General features: G+C 34.9%; 3 protein-coding genes and 1 pseudogene across 4 annotated transcripts in view; 1 reads left to right on the top strand and 3 right to left on the bottom strand.

The window, feature by feature from the left end:
- The window catches only part of LOC125836353 (uncharacterized), a 74722-nt gene extending 73265 nt beyond the window's left edge, over nt 1-1457 (bottom strand). Inside the window, exons 1-3 of the mRNA XM_049515531.1 lie at nt 1209-1457; nt 876-1120; nt 6-330 (exon numbers count right to left, since the gene is read on the bottom strand). Coding sequence (XP_049371488.1) covers nt 6-330; nt 876-1120; nt 1209-1457 — 819 coding nt within the window. The remainder of the gene's footprint in view (nt 1-5; nt 331-875; nt 1121-1208) is intronic.
- A 1908-nt stretch (nt 1458-3365) lies between these two features.
- LOC125836115 (protein SRG1-like) lies at nt 3366-4789 on the bottom strand. Of its 2 annotated transcripts, XM_049515197.1 has the most exons (4): nt 4532-4789; nt 4186-4433; nt 3768-4095; nt 3366-3689 (listed from the first exon to the last, which is right to left on the bottom strand). In XM_049515197.1, the coding sequence occupies exons 1-4, from the start codon at nt 4787-4789 to the stop codon at nt 3423-3425; spliced, it is 1101 nt and encodes a 366-aa protein (XP_049371154.1). In that variant the 3' UTR covers nt 3366-3422. The 2 variants fall into 2 exon arrangements, with proteins under 2 accessions (XP_049371154.1, XP_049371156.1); XM_049515199.1 differs by lacking the exon at nt 4532-4789 and having other exon boundaries at nt 4186-4439.
- Nucleotides 4790-6312: 1523 nt separating this feature from the next.
- LOC125836125 (codeine O-demethylase-like) lies at nt 6313-7282 on the bottom strand (annotated as a pseudogene).
- Nucleotides 7283-8245: 963 nt separating this feature from the next.
- Nucleotides 8246-17097, top strand: LOC125836352 (TBC domain-containing protein C1952.17c-like). Its single transcript, XM_049515529.1, has 10 exons — nt 8246-8571; nt 8675-8767; nt 8878-8982; nt 9066-9221; nt 9305-9403; nt 9494-9622; nt 9724-9903; nt 9997-10113; nt 10227-10320; nt 17012-17097. The coding sequence occupies exons 1-10, from the start codon at nt 8251-8253 to the stop codon at nt 17095-17097; spliced, it is 1380 nt and encodes a 459-aa protein (XP_049371486.1). The 5' UTR covers nt 8246-8250.
- The last annotated feature ends 12 nt before the right edge of the window (nt 17098-17109 follow it).

The raw sequence follows: 17109 nt of genomic DNA, 5'->3' as shown, positions 1-17109 counted from the left end.
TGTACCTCAAAAACATCTCCAACATTGACTATGAAAGCTCTAGGAAGAGGTAAAATGGAAATCCAAATTCCGTCTTTTTTAATTTGAAGACCTTGAATTTCATTGACTTGAAGAAGTATTGTAAGGCCTGTTGCATCTGAATGAGGAGTAAGTCCCATCACTTTTTCTGATTGTGGACATGGTGGATAATAATTCATCCTCATTGATTGCATTCCTTCTTCGAAAAGACTCTTCACTTCTTCTTCATCAATCCCCAAAGCTTTACCCAACATTTTCAAAAGTTTGATGCTTAGCTCCTTTACTTCTTCTGAGTACTCTTCGATTGTCTCTCTACATAGTAATAAGTCCAAAAATATGGGATTAAGGGTGTATATTTTCTAGATAATACTCTCTTTATTCACTTTTACTATGTATGTTTTAAAAATAGATTTTCGTTTCAACTTGTCATTTTTAATATATATCAAGAAAATATATTTTTATTTATTTGCTTATTAATTTTTAATATTAATTACTTATTCCCAAATCATATTTCAAATTCTAATACTTCAGATTCGGCTCCTGATCTCCATTTTCTCCAAGTTCCTATTTGGATTGCTGACACATGGCATATGATTAATTTAATGGCTAAGATTTAGTTAATTAAAATAAAGCCCTGACTATGGTTATTTGAAAAATTAATTACTTTCATATATTTTCTCCTAAAAGATTTTTACAATCCCACAATTCTAAGTCAACATTATATTTTTCTTAAATATATATTAAAAAATTCTTTCTTGCTTTGTGTAAAAAAAAGTCAACAAAAATTTTGTAATAAATTTTTAAATATTATGATAGATGATTAGTAGATTGATAATTAGGAACGTTAAATAACGTACCTAAGTGAAAGGGGAAGCTTGGAAAATATAGGCATCCGCAAGTATGGAGGTGCAGTCTTCAAGTAAAAGAGGTCAGCCCAATCAAGCTTTTGTTCATCAGAGACAACAAAGTGTTGTCCAAATCCATCTAATTCCCCTGATGATTGTTCAAATTTCTTCTTCTCTTCTAATGGAAGATTGAATAATTCTTTAATCTCGTTTTTTATCTTCCCCACCAATGAAGAATTAACTCCGTGATTAATCAACTGCAAAATATAATTATAGATTTTTAAACAGAAATACAACATCTACGATAAACTATTCACCGAACATGTAATTAAATAGATAAAGTACCTGAAAGAAACCCCATTCTTTGGCTGCAAAGTGCAACTTGTTAAACTCGAGATTCATGGAGTCATTGATTAATCGTTGCATATCAATAACTGGAACTTCCTTATTATTTGATGATGCAACGTTTGAACGGTCCTGATCTTCGCGTACATATCGCGATGGAATGGTCACAAGTTTGTTCTTGGCCATTTCCTGGACAGACGGAACTTTCTTGTAATTAACTTGTAGCTGTTCTCCCGTACGTGTTTCCATGGCTATACTATATTGATATATTAACACTTGTTTCCTCAACTATTTTATGATCGTCCCAAATTGATTATCCTATACTTATTGACTTGGAGGGATCTAACTATATATATATATATATATATATATATATTGCGTGTGTGGTCAATAAGAACGGAAGATCACCATATATATTGTGGATAGGAGTGACAAATGAGTAGTTGGAATTAAATTTATGAATAGCACCGGCAAATTAGTGACCATTTTTAATGTCAACTATCAAATAGTATTAGTCATCAATTCAAAAACTATTAAAGTACTAATATTTTTTTTATGAGCGCGGTGTTCATTTCAAACTTTAGCATACTTGATAAATTTCACAAAATACATGTCACTTCTTACCAGCAACACGCCATGTACTAAACACGAGTCTATAAAAATATTTAACTATTCTAGAATTCAGGTACGAGACAACGTAGCAATAATGGAGATTTTTCACGCCAACACAGTGAAAATAAATAACACATCCATGGAGTTTGAATCGATAAATGTTCAAATGCTCATAGTTCTTAATTCTATATTTTAAGTAGGGTACTTTCGTTCAAATTTCAATTTTACATTAAAAAATGACTATTCTGACACTCAAAAATAAAATGCAAGATTGATCAATTGCTCCCATGATCTCCATTTCCAATCTTTAGAGTATCTATGTATGATTTTCCAACGAGCTCTCGAGAAATAAATCCTTCAAATTAGGAACTTTCAAAGAGCTAGCCAGCTAGCTTTTTCGACCTTGCTTCTTCCATAGAATGAAGTCTTTCTTACGGTAGAGAATAACAAAAGAAAAATTAAATATAATCATGAAAACCTACGATTAGCCCAAAGGTCTTTAATTAGAATCGAAAGATTCAAATAAATAAGAAGAAAAACTATAAAAGGATAAAGGAGGATTTTGGATTAGAGAACTTCGTAATGAAAAAACTAGAATTGGCTTGAGATGTTTTCTTTGGAATGATAACAAATAACTAAGTTCACTCCTATTTAGGAGTTGTGTAAGATGGTTCTAGTTACTACAAGATGTAGATTATATTATGATTTATTATAAATAGAATTGTCTAGAACATTTACACACTTCTTAGACATAATAAATACTAAAAACTTAGAAAGATCTACTAAAAATCTAGGATGGTTCGTACTTTCAAAAAAATCAATTTTACTTTTCATATATATTCCTGAGTTTTAATTTGATTGTTTAGTTATGATTTGACATGGAATTTAACCAGGTAAATAATACTCTTAAATTGATTTTAAACTAAAGATGGACAGTGAATATGTTTGTAATCAGCAACTCCAATCCTCCAAAATTGTGCAGGGCATTGAGGAGTGAGAAAACTAGGTGCTGGACCTAAATCACCATCCAATTTGGGGCTCAAAAAATGTAGCCTCAAATTTTATATTTCCTTCATACCAATATAATACTACAACAAAAGAACATTTTATTCTCAATAAAATAAACAGCACATCATATCATATCATCATATATCATATATTACTAAAGTGGAAAGCTCCAAATACAAAGTTAGATTATCATTTTACTCCTACGTTAAATTAAATATTAGTACAAAATATCTAATATATTAAATATTTATTAATCAAAATATGACACTCCTCATGGAGTCATAATCATTAGAGTTGATCAATCTTTTCATATCAATTAACTTCTACTTCTCCCATAATTAAATTGAAACAAATGGAGTAATCAAAATCCTAAAAATTAAACATGTTATATAAAGTGATAAGCGATTAGCCCCTCTAATATTGAGGACATTTAGGTAAAATTCTTGGTCATTATATGATAAGATACATTAAAATCAGAAAATGAGGATGTTATTAATCACAACAGACGACACAATTTATTCAAATATTATATTCTTAAAAGAAGAATCCATCCAAATTATTAAACAAGCTGTTGGTATCCAAATGCAACATTGATCAATTGCTCCCATCATATCCATTTCCAATCCTTAGAGTATCTATGTATGATTTTCCAACGAGCTCTCGAGAAAACAATCCTTTAAAATAATCGGCCACTCCAATCCTCCTATATTGTGCAGGGGATTGAGGAGTGAGGAGGCTAGCTGCTGGACCTAAATCTCCATTCAATTTAGGGCTCAGAAATGTAGCAATGGAGATCCTCTCCTTGTCCTTATTAACGATGGCTCGATGTTCAATGCTCTTGTAAATTCCATTTGTCACAATCTGCAAAAACAAAATTGACGACAGAGCTTTACAAATTGACTTGTATCATAATTCATACCAAACATACTTATTTCTCACCTCTAAAATGTCTCCAATGTTAACAACAAAGGCATCAGGACGATATGGAACCGGAATCCAAGCTCTATCTTTCTTAATTTGAAGACCTTCAGTTTCATTAACCTGAAGGAGTATGGTTAAACCAATAGAATCAGTGTGATGGCAGAACCCCATTACTCGCTCTGGTTGAGGACAAGGAGGATAATAATTTATTCTCATCATTTGTGTCCCGTCTTCTTCAAATAGCACATTCATATCCTCTGCTTTCATCCCTAAAGCTCTTGCCATTACGTACAGAATTTTCATAGCAAGCTCCTTCAGTGCTGTTGAGTATTGTTCCAATGCATCCCTTGAAGGTCCAACAACTTAAAAATATTCTATAGAAAAAAAGATTCATTATCGTAAACTTAACTCAGTTAGTATATATTATGTATGGTACCTGAGTGAGGTGGGAAGCTTTGGAAACAAGTGAGGTTTTCTCAAATGAGTAGGGAGAGTGATCATGTAAAGTATGTCACTCCAATCTAACTTTTGTTCTTCAGATACAACAAAGGCTTGCCCGTATCCTTCGACATCTCCATCTTCTTGCTCAAATTTCTTCTTCTCTTCCATTGGTAGATCGAAAAATGCTCTGATTTCTGTCTTCACTTTCTCCATCAATGATGAACTCACTCCATGATTCACCAACTGCATGCACAATTTATTAAATACTGAGGTTAGTATGTATGAGAAAAAGTTATGGAACATGAAACAAAAATGAAGAGTGTGTGTTTGATCTATGAAACCTGGAAAAATCCCCATTCTTTGCAAGCAAGATGAAACCTGTTAAGCTCCGTATCATCGTTTTTAATTTCCAGCAGTTTTTTCATGTCAATAACTGGAGCTAATTGATGAGGCAATAATATGGAAGAACTATATAATTGATTTTCGTCATTATTACGAATATATCGTGGCGGAACACCTGCTAGTTGTTGTTTTGCCAGCTCCTGAACGTTAGCAACTTTCAAAGAGCCACCTAGCTTTCTCGACCTTGCTTCTTTCATCATCAACTTTATTTTTTTCCGTAAATCAAAATAGTTAACTAGGATAGAAAGATTATTTATAAGGGGAATTTCATACATAACCACTAGCCAAATTATTTCAAATTCTCATTGACTTAATGGGATTTTAAAAAAAATTTCATATTAAAATATTATTATTATGATTTTCTCGATTCAATTTAAATATTTGTGAATTACTTGACATTTTCCAATGAGACATTATAATGGAAAAATACTGATTTGTCGTGAATAGCCATGCCACAACTACATAGTAGCATTAAATATCAGCTTTTGAAAAAAAAAAACTTAATTTTTTGGGTAGAACTTAACCTAAATTTTGACTTTTGTTCTACATTTAACCATCTTTTATTTAAATTCAAAATAAAAAAATTATTGCGTAAGATTTTATGGTGCGTTGCCTTAACAACGTTTTAATTTATTGTTGGATAAATATGTAGGACGACCCAAGACTATTGATTAGTACTGGTAGTAATTATGTAGGACAACGACGCAAGACTATTTATGATGGATCTAGGAGGATCTAATTAGATTATTACGTGTGTAGTCAATAAAACTTGATGGTACTTACGTTTTATATTTGGTTTCCCACCCAGTATTCTGTATCCACATTGAAGTCTGACTAAATCAGGATTCGCACAGAAAAGTTCCACATTATGGGATAAAACGCTCCCTAACAAAGACGATTCCGTACTCTAGAGGGACTCGAACCCGAAACCTTTAGTTAAGGATGAAGGAATGTTTACTATTCCACCACAACCCTTGTTGGTGCGTTGACAACGTTTTAATTGTGGGTAAATATGTAGGACGGCAACAAGACTATTCATTCCTACTTAGCTTGTAGGTACTCCCTCCGTTCACTTTTACTTGTCATCACTTATTTCTAAAATAGATTTTGATTTTTACCTGTCACTTTTGACATATCAAGAAAAAATAATTTTTTTTCTTCATATTTTACCCTTAGCATTAAATACTATTCTCCATATCATTTTTCAAGATTAAATACTAAATATTAATTGGCAAGAATAGTGAGGTAAAATACTTATATCAATAATTATTTTCTTAATGTGTATCAACTCAAACAATGACAAATAAAAATAACCGAGGTAGTAATAAGTATCAACGTTGTATAACCATTCATCAATCTATATGCACGACTTTTCAGATCATTAGGTAAAAATTAATGAGCCGCATGCAAAATAGCCCATTTTATCCTAATTTATGTGATGGTATATTTTTTTTTAAGTTGTCTAAAAAAAATAATACTATTAACATTATATTCTGAAATTACTTAACTTTTAATTTTTATTTTACTCTTACAATTTATATGTATATTAATATTTATTACTAACTTGTTTTGAACTACAAATTTCAAAAATCACTTTTTTCAAATTTTATATTCAATCAAAGACTATCATATATTTATTGAGGCAAGGGCACAGTAAGTTAGAGACTATGACATAACAGAAAAATAAGGACGTAAAAACTCCAAATTACAACTGAAACAATAACTTGTACAAGTGTATCAAATGCTACGATTCTCCATCACTCATCTCTACCTTCATGAAATCAAGGTTCGACTTTCTGTCAAGTTTTCGTGCAAAAAAGTCTTGTAAATATTTATGCACGGAAACTCTTCGGAAAATGGGAGGATTATGTGGTCCGGTGAGGCTGTTTGCAGGTCCTAATTCGGATTCAAGGTTAATAGAATGTCGCAACAGAGAGCCGTTCTTCGTTTGAGTTTACAATTGCTCAATGCTCCTATACACACCATTGCTCAATATCTGGCAAGTCAAATAACACATGATTTACGCGCATAATATTTTCAATGATAGTAGAATATTTACCTCCATCATGTCCCCAACATTCACAATCAAAGCGTTTGGGAGGGGCTTTATGGGCACCCAAATATCGTCTTTTCGGACTTGGAGACCTTCAGTTTCGTTCAGGATGGTGAGGACACCAGGATCAGAATGAGAGCTTAAGCCAATTACCCTGTCTGGCTCAGGACAAGGCGGATAATTATTCATCCTCATTGACTGCATACCTTCACTGAATAGATCTCGCGTTTCTTCTTCATCCATCCTTAAAGCCTTTGCCAATTGACATACGATGATCGTTGCTAGGCTCTTGATTTCTCTGCAGTATGCTTCCAATATGTCCCTACATTTCAAACTCACAAACATATTAATAGATAAGGAGAACAAAGATCACGGCCCAAGTTAGAAATACAAGTTTTAATAAAAAGTATAGTTATAAGGAGATAGGCACCTGAGATTTGAAGGCAAATTCCTAAACAAGTCCACTTTGCGGATACGAGCTCCGGTGGATATGACCGGAGTTTCTTGCTCTGGGCGGACATACCTGTCCGGAATAATGGTTAGGTGTTGTTTGGCAAGCTCTTGAACACTTGGAACTAACAGAGATTTTCCAAAGTATAATTTTCCCGGCGTTGACTCCATTTGCTTTTGTTGCAAACTTGAAAAATTTCTATTAATTTGGGTTTGGGTTTAATCAGGCTCTTCCAAAACCATATAATTAGTATAATTTTTAATTTTTTAATTATATATGCCATTTTCCATTGTTTAATCGTGAGGTACCAAATTTACCGGAACAGTTTCAGCAACTCTATTTGACCATTGAAAGCAAAATTGAGAAAACAATTAGAAAAGAAAACGACAGGAAAAACAATAGTAAATCGTTATTGAAATTATTCTTACAAACGGTTGGGACTTCCTCATTAGCATACATCACCAATTCACAAGAACTTGATTTATGGTTATTCAACGCATTTTCTCTTTTGCTCTATTTTAACTTTAAAATCAATGATTATATCATTGTTCAATTCCAAAAATATTGAGAAATGAAAATATTTTCTATTTTATTAAAAAGAAAAATTTAATACTTTAAAGACATAATACGTGAATATGTTTTTTAACTTGGCCTTACCTCACATTTATGACATCTAACTTTGCATGTGCACAAGTAGACACTTAAAATTGTATAAAATTAAGCAAATAGATATATACACATTATATGTCACATCCTACATGATTTGTATCTTATGTGATGTCCTACGTGTATTGTTCCACATAGGACTCACGTGTCTACTTTTTCAACTTTATACAAGTTTAAGTGTCTTCATGTACACATACGAGAGCAAAAATGTGAAATAAGACAAAGTTAAAAAAAACATATTTATGTATTTGTCTTGTTTAAATGAAAGAATTTTTTATCATACTTGAAAAATTCAGCTTATTATGGTTTTATTTTTTTATGAAAAGAAGTCGCCTACCATTCAAACGGCTAACTGTCATTCCTCTCCCTCTCTGAAAAACACTGAAAAATAAGATGGAAACCAAAATCCTTCAAAAGAAAATCTTTTTTTTTCTTCTGAAGTGAAGCAGAAACTCTTTTTTCCTCTATTCATTCGTGCTTTCGAGACAATGATGCCTAAAATTAGCAAGCTCAACGTTCCAGAAAAACCGAGGAAATTAGTAGTATTTCCTGAAAGGATTGGAAGTTTAGTGATCAATGGCTTCCATCATGGTAGAGAAGAAAGTAATTATGAAGAAATTGAATCTGGTGAAGAATTACAGACATTTGATCTGACTCGCGATTTTGCTCTGAAACAGATGATTAAGGACCGATGTTATGACTTTGATGATGAGCTTATAAGTTTTCCCCAAAATAAAAATAGGAATTTGGGATCAGTTGTATTGCACGCCTGCAACGATGATGAAAAACGATCTGATCTTGAATATGAAGTGAGACAGTTAATCACAATTTTCATTGTTTCCACTCTTTGCTTAGAGGTGATCACTACTTCATTGTCGCATTCTTTGATTATTGATGTTGTTTGTAAAACAGATTTCTCGAAAGGAGATTAATTTGGAGAAGTTGCAACGACTTGCCAGTTCAGGTATTCCTGATGGAGGGAGTTTGCGAGCAACAATTTGGAAGGTTATTAATTACCGTAATTGATCGCATTAGTATATGCTTTATATATTCTTCGCCAAATGTGTTGAAATTGTAATTGAATAACTCTGTTTTTCCATGATTATAAATTGCAGCTACTGTTTGGATATTTACCTACTTCTCAAGATCTATGGGAGAAGGAGTTAAACGAGAGTCGATTGAAATATGACAAGCTAAAGGAGGAGTTTCTACGAAAACCTGTAAGCTGCATTACCTTGTAACTTATGGTCTTAGCTGGTCCCCTTTGTTATGGCTTGTTCATAGAACTCTTTAATCTAGCCAGTCAGAATTGTCATGGAGAAAAGATAGAAGCATGACATTGCTTGGACACGACACTAGCAGCGGAGTCATTGAGCCCTTTAAACGCTACAACATTTCTAAAGAGGATGATCATCCACTAAGTTTAGGTAAAACTAGCATATGGCATCAGTACTTTGAGGCAAGTACCTACTGCACCGCGAGTTTCTTCTGCAACCTTTTTTATCAGACCTTTTTTTATGAATGCAAATGTGGTGTTTGTAGTTTACAGAAATTTCAGAGCAGATAGACCGTGATTTGCAGCGAACTCATCCAGATTTAGAGTTCTTCTCAGGAGACTCATCACTATCTAGGAAGAATAAGGTAACATTTTACTTATATCTCTCAACTCCTAATATTAACATTTTCGTCTGTGATACTTTTTTCTTTTTGAATTTATGTTTTGCTTTACAGGAGTCAATGAGAAACATTCTTCTTTTGTTTGCGAAATTAAATCCTGCAATTAGTTATGTACAAGGCATGAATGAGGTCTTGGCCCCGTTGTACTATGTCTTCAGCACCGATAATGATGAGCATAATGTTGTTAGTGTCTTCCTCAAATTTGCACTTACAGTTTATATTGATGCCTTCGCCAACTCTTTCGTAAATAGTAGAAGCTTCATTTGTTTTTCTCCGCTATGCAGGCAAATTTAGAAGCAGATACTTTTTCCTGTTTCGTTATACTGTTGAGTAGCTGTGTGGATCACTTCTGTCAACAATTTGATTGTGGTTCTTTTGGTATCCACTCAACTCTTTCGAAATTGTCAGAGTTATTGAAAACTAATGATGAGGAATTGTGGCACCATCTTGAATTTAAAACAAAGGTGAATGTGAACCTATTTCTTAAGCACAGCTATAAATAGCTAAGTTATTGTTCACATATATATCAGTCGTCCTAGCTAACGTTTTGATTTCAGGTTAACCCACAATTCTATGCATTTAGGTGGATCACTCTGCTCCTTACTCAGGAGTTTAGCTTGCATCACATCTTAAGGATCTGGGATACGCTTCTCAGCAATCCCTTTGGCCTTCAGGTACTTCTCCGACCAATTTGGACTACAATATATAATGTGTGTTTATATGTATGGACATCGTGGTTGATCTAATATATAAGACTCTCTCATCCAACTCCATGTCTCATTTACAGGAGATGCTATTGCGGATCTGTTGTGCTATGCTGATGTGTGTTAAAAGCAAACTAATTAGGGGTGATTTTGTTGGCAACTTGAAGCTTTTACAACATTTTGTTGGGTATGTAGCAAGAGTTAATGGGAAATTGAGGGAAGATGAAAGAGGAACTTGGAAAAAGTTGGGAACTTGAAAAGTTGAGAACTTGAAAAGTCCTCTTATGCTTTATTGAAAAGACATTGAAAAGACATTTGTCCCTCATCGGTGGTGGAAAGAAAAATAGGAGAGTTTAAATATAGAAACACTCCTATTAATCGTTAAAAGGGTTGGAAAGAGGGACCCCCCTCGCGCCGTCGTCGTCGCTCGGCTTCGGATTTGGAGATTATTTTTTGGACAAAGTTTGTTTTAATTAATTATTTAATTAATTAAATTAAATTAAATGGCCAACGTTTTAATTAGTTAATTAACCGATTCAATTAATTAGTTAATTAACCCGACCCGACTCGGATCCATGCGCGACCCGTTTTATTTAAATCTTTCCCGTTTTATTTAAATTTCCCGCAGTGACTGTTCTGAAAGGTTGCAACTTTCAGAAACAGCCATGACCGTTTGAAAGGTTGCAAACTTTCATGAATGGTCGTGTGGATTCTGAAAGGATTGCAACCTTTCGGAACCAGTTCCTCTTGCCTATAAATACATTGATTCTTCAGATTTATTCCTTACGAATTTTTCTGATTTCTTCTTCTTCTTCTGCACAAAATTTCTTCGTGTACTTTACTGCTGTTGAGTGATTCGCTGACACCAGCGTTTTGGGTATCAATACACTGGTGATTGAGATCATTCTATCCTGGGAGGACATATTCCAAATCAAACCTCGGATACTAGAGGGGAATAATTTCCTTAAGGGGACACTGTGCATTCAGTGGGCTTGATCTTTTTCTGATTCTGTTTTTTCCAGATTGTGGTACGTTTATTACAGATTTTTTGTTTTGTCAATTAATTTCTGTTCATCTATTCTTACTGGTTTATTAAACTTTGGTTACTTCGTGTTTCTACAAAGTTTATTGAAATCAGTAATTCTGATTTTTATATACACAGATTAGTAACAATCTTAAGGAAATTATTTTTTATACTTTTTAATCTGTGTTTCTGGTGGAGAGAAAAACCTTCGTGGTTTTATACTCCTGTTAAGTTTGCAACTTAAGTTATTGCTTACTGAGTCATTTGTATCAATTTCTGTTTGTTACAGATTCTGAAATGGATAATGACAATGTTACGGTGGCTGTTGCTGCACCAACCCGAACTGCTGTACCACCAGCAGAGAAATCGGGAAAATTCTCTGGTGTGAATTTCAAAGGATGGCAGCAACGGGTATTTTTCTGGCTTACCACTCTTGGTCTGCAGAAATTTACCAATGAAGTAACTCCAGTGCCTTCTGCTGAAATGCCAGACAGAGAAAAATTCATGATTATTGAAGCATGGAAACAGGCAGACTTCCTATGTAAGGGCTACATTTTGAGTGCGTTAGAAGATGACTTATATAATGTCTATAGTGCAATGACAACTTCGAAAGAATTGTGGGATGCACTTGAGAAGAAATATAAGACAGAAGATGCATGCTTGAAAAAATTTGTGGTCGCAAAGTTTTTAGACTATAAAATGTCAGATAGTAAAACTGTTGGATCACAAGTGCAGGAACTTCAACTTATTTTCCATGATCTGATTGTTGAAGATATGGTAGTAAATGAAGCGTTTCAAGTGGCTGCAATGATCGAGAAGTTACCTCCTTCGTGGAATGACTTCAAGAATTATTTAAAGCACAAACGTAAAGAAATGAAGCTTGAAGATCTTGTGATTCGGCTCAAGATTGAGGAAGATAACAAAATCGCCGAAAAGAAGTCTCGTAAGAGTTCAACAGTAATTGGAGTTAATATTGTTGAAGAAGCTCCTACCAAAGACAAGAAGAGAAAGAAGTCCAACGGACAGAAGTCAGAACAGGCCAAGAAAAAGTTCAAGGGCAACTGTTACAATTGTGGTAAGGCTGGTCACAAGTCTTCTGACTGTCGTGCTCCAAGAAAGGACAAAGACAAAGACAAAGGCAAAGGCAAAAGTCAAGCAAATATCGTGGAAGAGATGGAAGATGCAGATGACCTGTGTGCAATGATCTCAGAGTGCAACTTAGTTGGAAATCCCAAGGAGTGGTTTCTCGACTCAGGTGCCACTCGACATATTTGCTCTGCGAAAGAAGCCTTTGCAACATACACTTCTGCTGAGGTTGATGAAGATTTGTTCATGGGAAACACAGCAACAGCAAGGATTGCAGGAACTGGGAAAGTAATGTTGAAGATGACATCCGGCAAGGTGTTGACTCTGAACAACGTTCTGCACGTTCCTACTATTAGGAAGAATTTAGTTTCTGCTGCACTGCTCGTTAAAAACGGGTTCAAGTGTGTCCTAGTTAGTGACAAAGCTGTAATAAGTAAGAATGAGATGTTCTTAGGAAAAGGCTACCTCACTGAGGGCCTCTTCAAACTGAATGTAATAGTTGTTGACAGTATTAATAAGAATTCTGCTTCTGTTTACTTATTGGAGTCAAATGATTTATGGCATGCCCGTTTGGGACATGTAAATTACAAAGCCTTGCGGAAATTGGATACTTTAGAAGTATTGCCTGATTTTAAATGCGATAAATCGAAATGCGAAATTTGTGTGGAAAGTAAGTTTGTTAAACATCCTTATAAGTCTGTTGAAAGAAATTCAAAACCTTTAGACTTAATTCACACAGATATATGCGATATGAAGTCGACACCATCTCGTGGTGGGAAAAAGTATTTTATAACTTTTATTGACGATTGCACTCGATTTTGTTATGTATACTTGCTTAATAGTAAGGATGAAGCAATTGATGCATTTAAGCAATACAAAAATGAAGTGGAAAATCAATTGAATCTAAAGATAAAAATGATTCGAAGTGAAAGGGGTGGAGAATACGAATCTCCTTTTGCTGAGATATGTTTGGAATATGGTATTATCCATCAAACTACTGCACCCTATACACCGCAGTCAAATGGATTGGCTGAACGGAAGAACAGAACATTAAAGGAAATGATGAATGCCTTAATAATCAGTTCTGGTTCACCAAGAAATCTATAGGGAGAAGCCATTCTTACGGCTAACAAGATACTCAATAGGATACCCCATAGCAAAACGCAATCAATTCCATATGAGTTGTGGAAAGGAAGGAAACCCAACTTGAAATATTTCAAAGTGTGGGGGTGTCTTGCCAAGGTAGAAGTTCCTTTACCTAAGAGGGTGAAAATTGGACCCAAAACAGTGGATTGTGTATTTATTGGATATGCTGTGAACAGTAAGGCCTGCCGGTTTTTGGTTCACAAATCTGATAATCCTGAAATTCATGTGAATACAGTAATTGAGTCAGATAACGCTGAGTTCTTTGAACACATTTATTCGTATAAAACTGAATGTGAGTCGACAAGTGAAAGATCTAAACGACCACGGGAAGAATCAAAGGAAAATGCACAACCTAATGAAGATCCTAGGCGTAGTACTCGCCAACGGAAATCCACTTCTTTCGGACCAGATTTTGTGGCATTTTTGCTTGAAAATGAGCCTCCAACATTTAAAGCAGCTATGTCGTCATCTGAGTCAATCTATTGGAAAGAAGCTGTCAATAGTGAGATCGAATCAATTTTAAGTAATCATACTTGGGAATTGGCTGATCTTCCTCCAGGAAATAAACCTTTTGGATCAAAGTGGATCTTTAAAAGGAATATGAAAGCCGATGGGACTATTGACAAATATAAGGCTAGACTTGTAGTCAAAGGATATAGACAAAAGGAAGGTCTGGACTACTTTGATACATACTCTCCAGTAACAAGGATAACATCAATTAGAATGTTAATAGCACTAGCGGCAGTGCATGATCTTAAAATCCACCAAATGGATGTAAAGACAGCCTTCTTAAATGGAGAGTTGGAGGAAGAAATTTACATGGAACAACCTGAAGGGTTTGTGGTTCCTGGTAAAGAAGAGAAAGTGTGCAGACTTGTGAAGTCGCTTTATGGACTCAAGCAAGCACCCAAACAATGGCATGCTAAATTTGTTCAAACAATGTTGACAAATGGATTCAAGATTAACGAATGTGATAAGTGTGTTTACATTAAAAACGTTCTGAATCATGAAGTCATTGTTTGTTTGTATGTTGATGACATGTTAATAATGAGTAAAGATATTGACAATATAAATGCTACTAAGCGCATGCTGTCCAGCAAGTTCGATATGAAAGACTTAGGAGTTGCTGATTTGATCTTAGGGATCAGGATTCTCAAAACTCCTCAGGGACTAGCATTATCTCAATCTCATTATATTGAAAAAGTATTGGATAAGTTCAAATACTTGAATTTCAATGTTGTCAAAACTCCAATTGATTTAAGCTTTACATTTCAAAAGAATGTAGGCGAAAGTGACTCTCAAGTGGAATATGCCAGAGTGTTGGGAAGTTTGATGTATATTATGAATTGTACGCGACCAGATATAGCATGTGCTATTAGCAAACTGAGTCGGTTCACTAGTAATCCGAATCAAACTCACTGGATGGCAATGAAACGTGTGTTGGGTTATTTAAAGCATACACAACACTATGCTTTGCATTATAATAAATATCCTGCCGTTATTGAAGGATATAGTGATGCAAATTGGATCACCGGGTCAAATGAAGTAAAATCCACAAGTGGTTATGTGTTTACACTTGGTGGAGGAGCAGTCTCTTGGAAATCATCCAAACAGACATGTATCGCTCGCTCCACAATGGAATCTGAATTCATTGCCTTAGATAAGGCCGGTGAAGAAGCTGAATGGCTTCGAAATTTCTTAGAGGATATTCCATTCTGGCCCAAACCTGTGGGACCTATCTGCATACATTGTGATAGTCAAGCAGCAATAGGTAGGGCTGGGAGCGTTATGTACAACGGGAAGTCTCGTCATATACGACGGAGACATAATACCGTAAGACAACTCCTCTCTAGTGGAATTATAACAATTGACTATGTGAAGTCAAGCGATAATATGTCAGATCCACTAACGAAAGGCCTAGTGAGAGAGGCAGTTGAAAGATCATCTAAGGGAATGGGTTTACGGCTTAGGACAAGTCAGCATGACGGTAACTCTATCTAGCAGACTGGAGATCCCAAGAGCTAGATTCAAGGAGAAAAACAAAGTTGTGACTGACGGTTCGACATTGTCAATCAACTCAATCCATTCTCATGATGAAGACAATGTTCAGGAACAAGGTTAAGACTTTAAGGCTTGTTAATGAGTTAATAAAGCTTAAAGTTTTTAATGATTTGCAAAGTTTGGCAGATTTGACCAAATAGTGTATCTACGAGATGACACGGTTATAAATCACCTATGTGAGTGTGAAGTGTAAGCCGCTTCAAAGAGAATTTTATGTCAAAAGCCTATTCTCTATACACTCATGAAACCAGGAGGTGTTCATGGCTGAAACGAACACAACCGTAAGAACCATAAACAGTAAAGGGTTAATTGTGTGACATATGGTTGTCTAGGTATACACCAAAGCTCGACGGTTCAAAGATATCGCATCTACCGATTGACCGAGTATATCCGACATATGTTCACTACGGAAAGTCCAAGGGGAAACCTACTTATCCAGATGCAATTGATTCTTGCTTGTAAAGTACACACTCGTCCGTGCATTCCTTATGTTATAACCATTCCCCATTAATGTGGGGGATTGTTGGGTATGTAGCAAGAGTTAATGGGAAATTGAGGGAAGATGAAAGAGGAACTTGGAAAAAGTTGAGAACTTGAAAAGTTGAGAACTTGAAAAGTCCTCTTATGCTTTATTGAAAAGACATTGAAAAGACATTTGTCCCTCATCGGTGGTGGAAAGAAAAATAGGAGAGTTTAAATATAGAAACACTCCTATTAATCGTTAAAAGGGTTGGAAAGAGGGACCCCCCTCGCGCCGTCGTCGTCGTCGCTCGCTCGGCTCGGCTTCGGCTTTGGCTTTGGATTTGGAAAATCGATCGAGAGATTATTTTTTGGACAAAGTTTGTTTTAATTATTTTAGTTAATTAATTAAATTAAATTAAATGGCCAACGTTTTAATTAGTTAATTAACCGATTCAATTAATTAGTTAATTAACCCGACCCGACTCGGATCCATGCGCGACCCGTTTTATTTAAATCTTTCCCGTTTTATTTAAATTTCCCGCAGTGACTGTTCTGAAAGGTTGCAACTTTCAGAAACAGCCATGACCGTTTGAAAGGTTGCAAACTTTCATGAATGGTCGTGTGGATTCTGAAAGGATTGCAACCTTTCGGAACCAGTTCCTCTTGCCTATAAATACATTGATTCTTCAGATTTATTCCTTACGAATTTTTCTGATTTCTTCTTCTTCTTCTGCACAAAATTTCTTCGTGTACTTTACTGCTGTTGAGTGATTCGCTGACACCAGCGTTTTGGGTATCAATACACTGGTGATTGAGATCATTCTATCCTGGGAGGACATATTCCAAATCAAACCTCGGATACTAGAGGGGAATAATTTCCTTAAGGGGACACTGTGCATTCAGTGGGCTTGATCTTTTTCTGATTCTGTTTTTTCCAGATTGTGGTACGTTTATTACAGATTTTTTGTTTTGTCAATTAATTTCTGTTCATCTATTCTTACTGGTTTATTAAACTTTGGTTACTTCGTGTTTCTGCAAAGTTTATTGAAATCAGTAATTCTGATTTTTATATACACAGATTAGTAACACATTTCCCTGAAGTAGATGTTGAGCATCTTCTCCAAGTAGCACGGGGCATGCAGAACTTGGACACATCGTTCCATTCAACCATGTAGCTAGCTAATAAA

This window comes from Solanum verrucosum, unplaced genomic scaffold, assembly GCF_900185275.1.
Source record: "Solanum verrucosum unplaced genomic scaffold, falcon-dt-bn FXZP01000278.1, whole genome shotgun sequence".
NCBI classification, from domain to species: Eukaryota; Viridiplantae; Streptophyta; class Magnoliopsida; order Solanales; family Solanaceae; genus Solanum; species Solanum verrucosum.
Note: the sequence above shows the minus strand (reverse complement) of the source record. Positions and strands in the feature narration are given on the sequence as shown.

Excerpts from the sequence above, each read along its gene's own strand:
- LOC125836352 (XM_049515529.1), top strand. The coding sequence starts at position 8,251 with ATGATGCCTAAAATTAGCAAGCTCAACGTTCCAGAAAAACCGAGGAAA. Across the intron at positions 9,404-9,493 it reads CACTATCTAGGAAGAATAAG|GAGTCAATGAGAAACATTCT; the intron begins GTAACATTTTAC and ends TTTGCTTTACAG. Across the intron at positions 10,321-17,011 it reads CAACTTGAAGCTTTTACAAC|ATTTCCCTGAAGTAGATGTT; the intron begins ATTTTGTTGGGT and ends GATTAGTAACAC.
- LOC125836115 (XM_049515197.1), bottom strand. The coding sequence starts at position 4,789 with ATGAAAGAAGCAAGGTCGAGAAAGCTAGGTGGCTCTTTGAAAGTTGCT. Across the intron at positions 4,434-4,531 it reads AAGAATGGGGATTTTTCCAG|TTGGTGAATCATGGAGTGAG; the intron begins GTTTCATAGATC and ends TTGTGCATGCAG. Across the intron at positions 3,690-3,767 it reads ACATTGGAGACATTTTAGAG|ATTGTGACAAATGGAATTTA; the intron begins GTGAGAAATAAG and ends TTGTTTTTGCAG.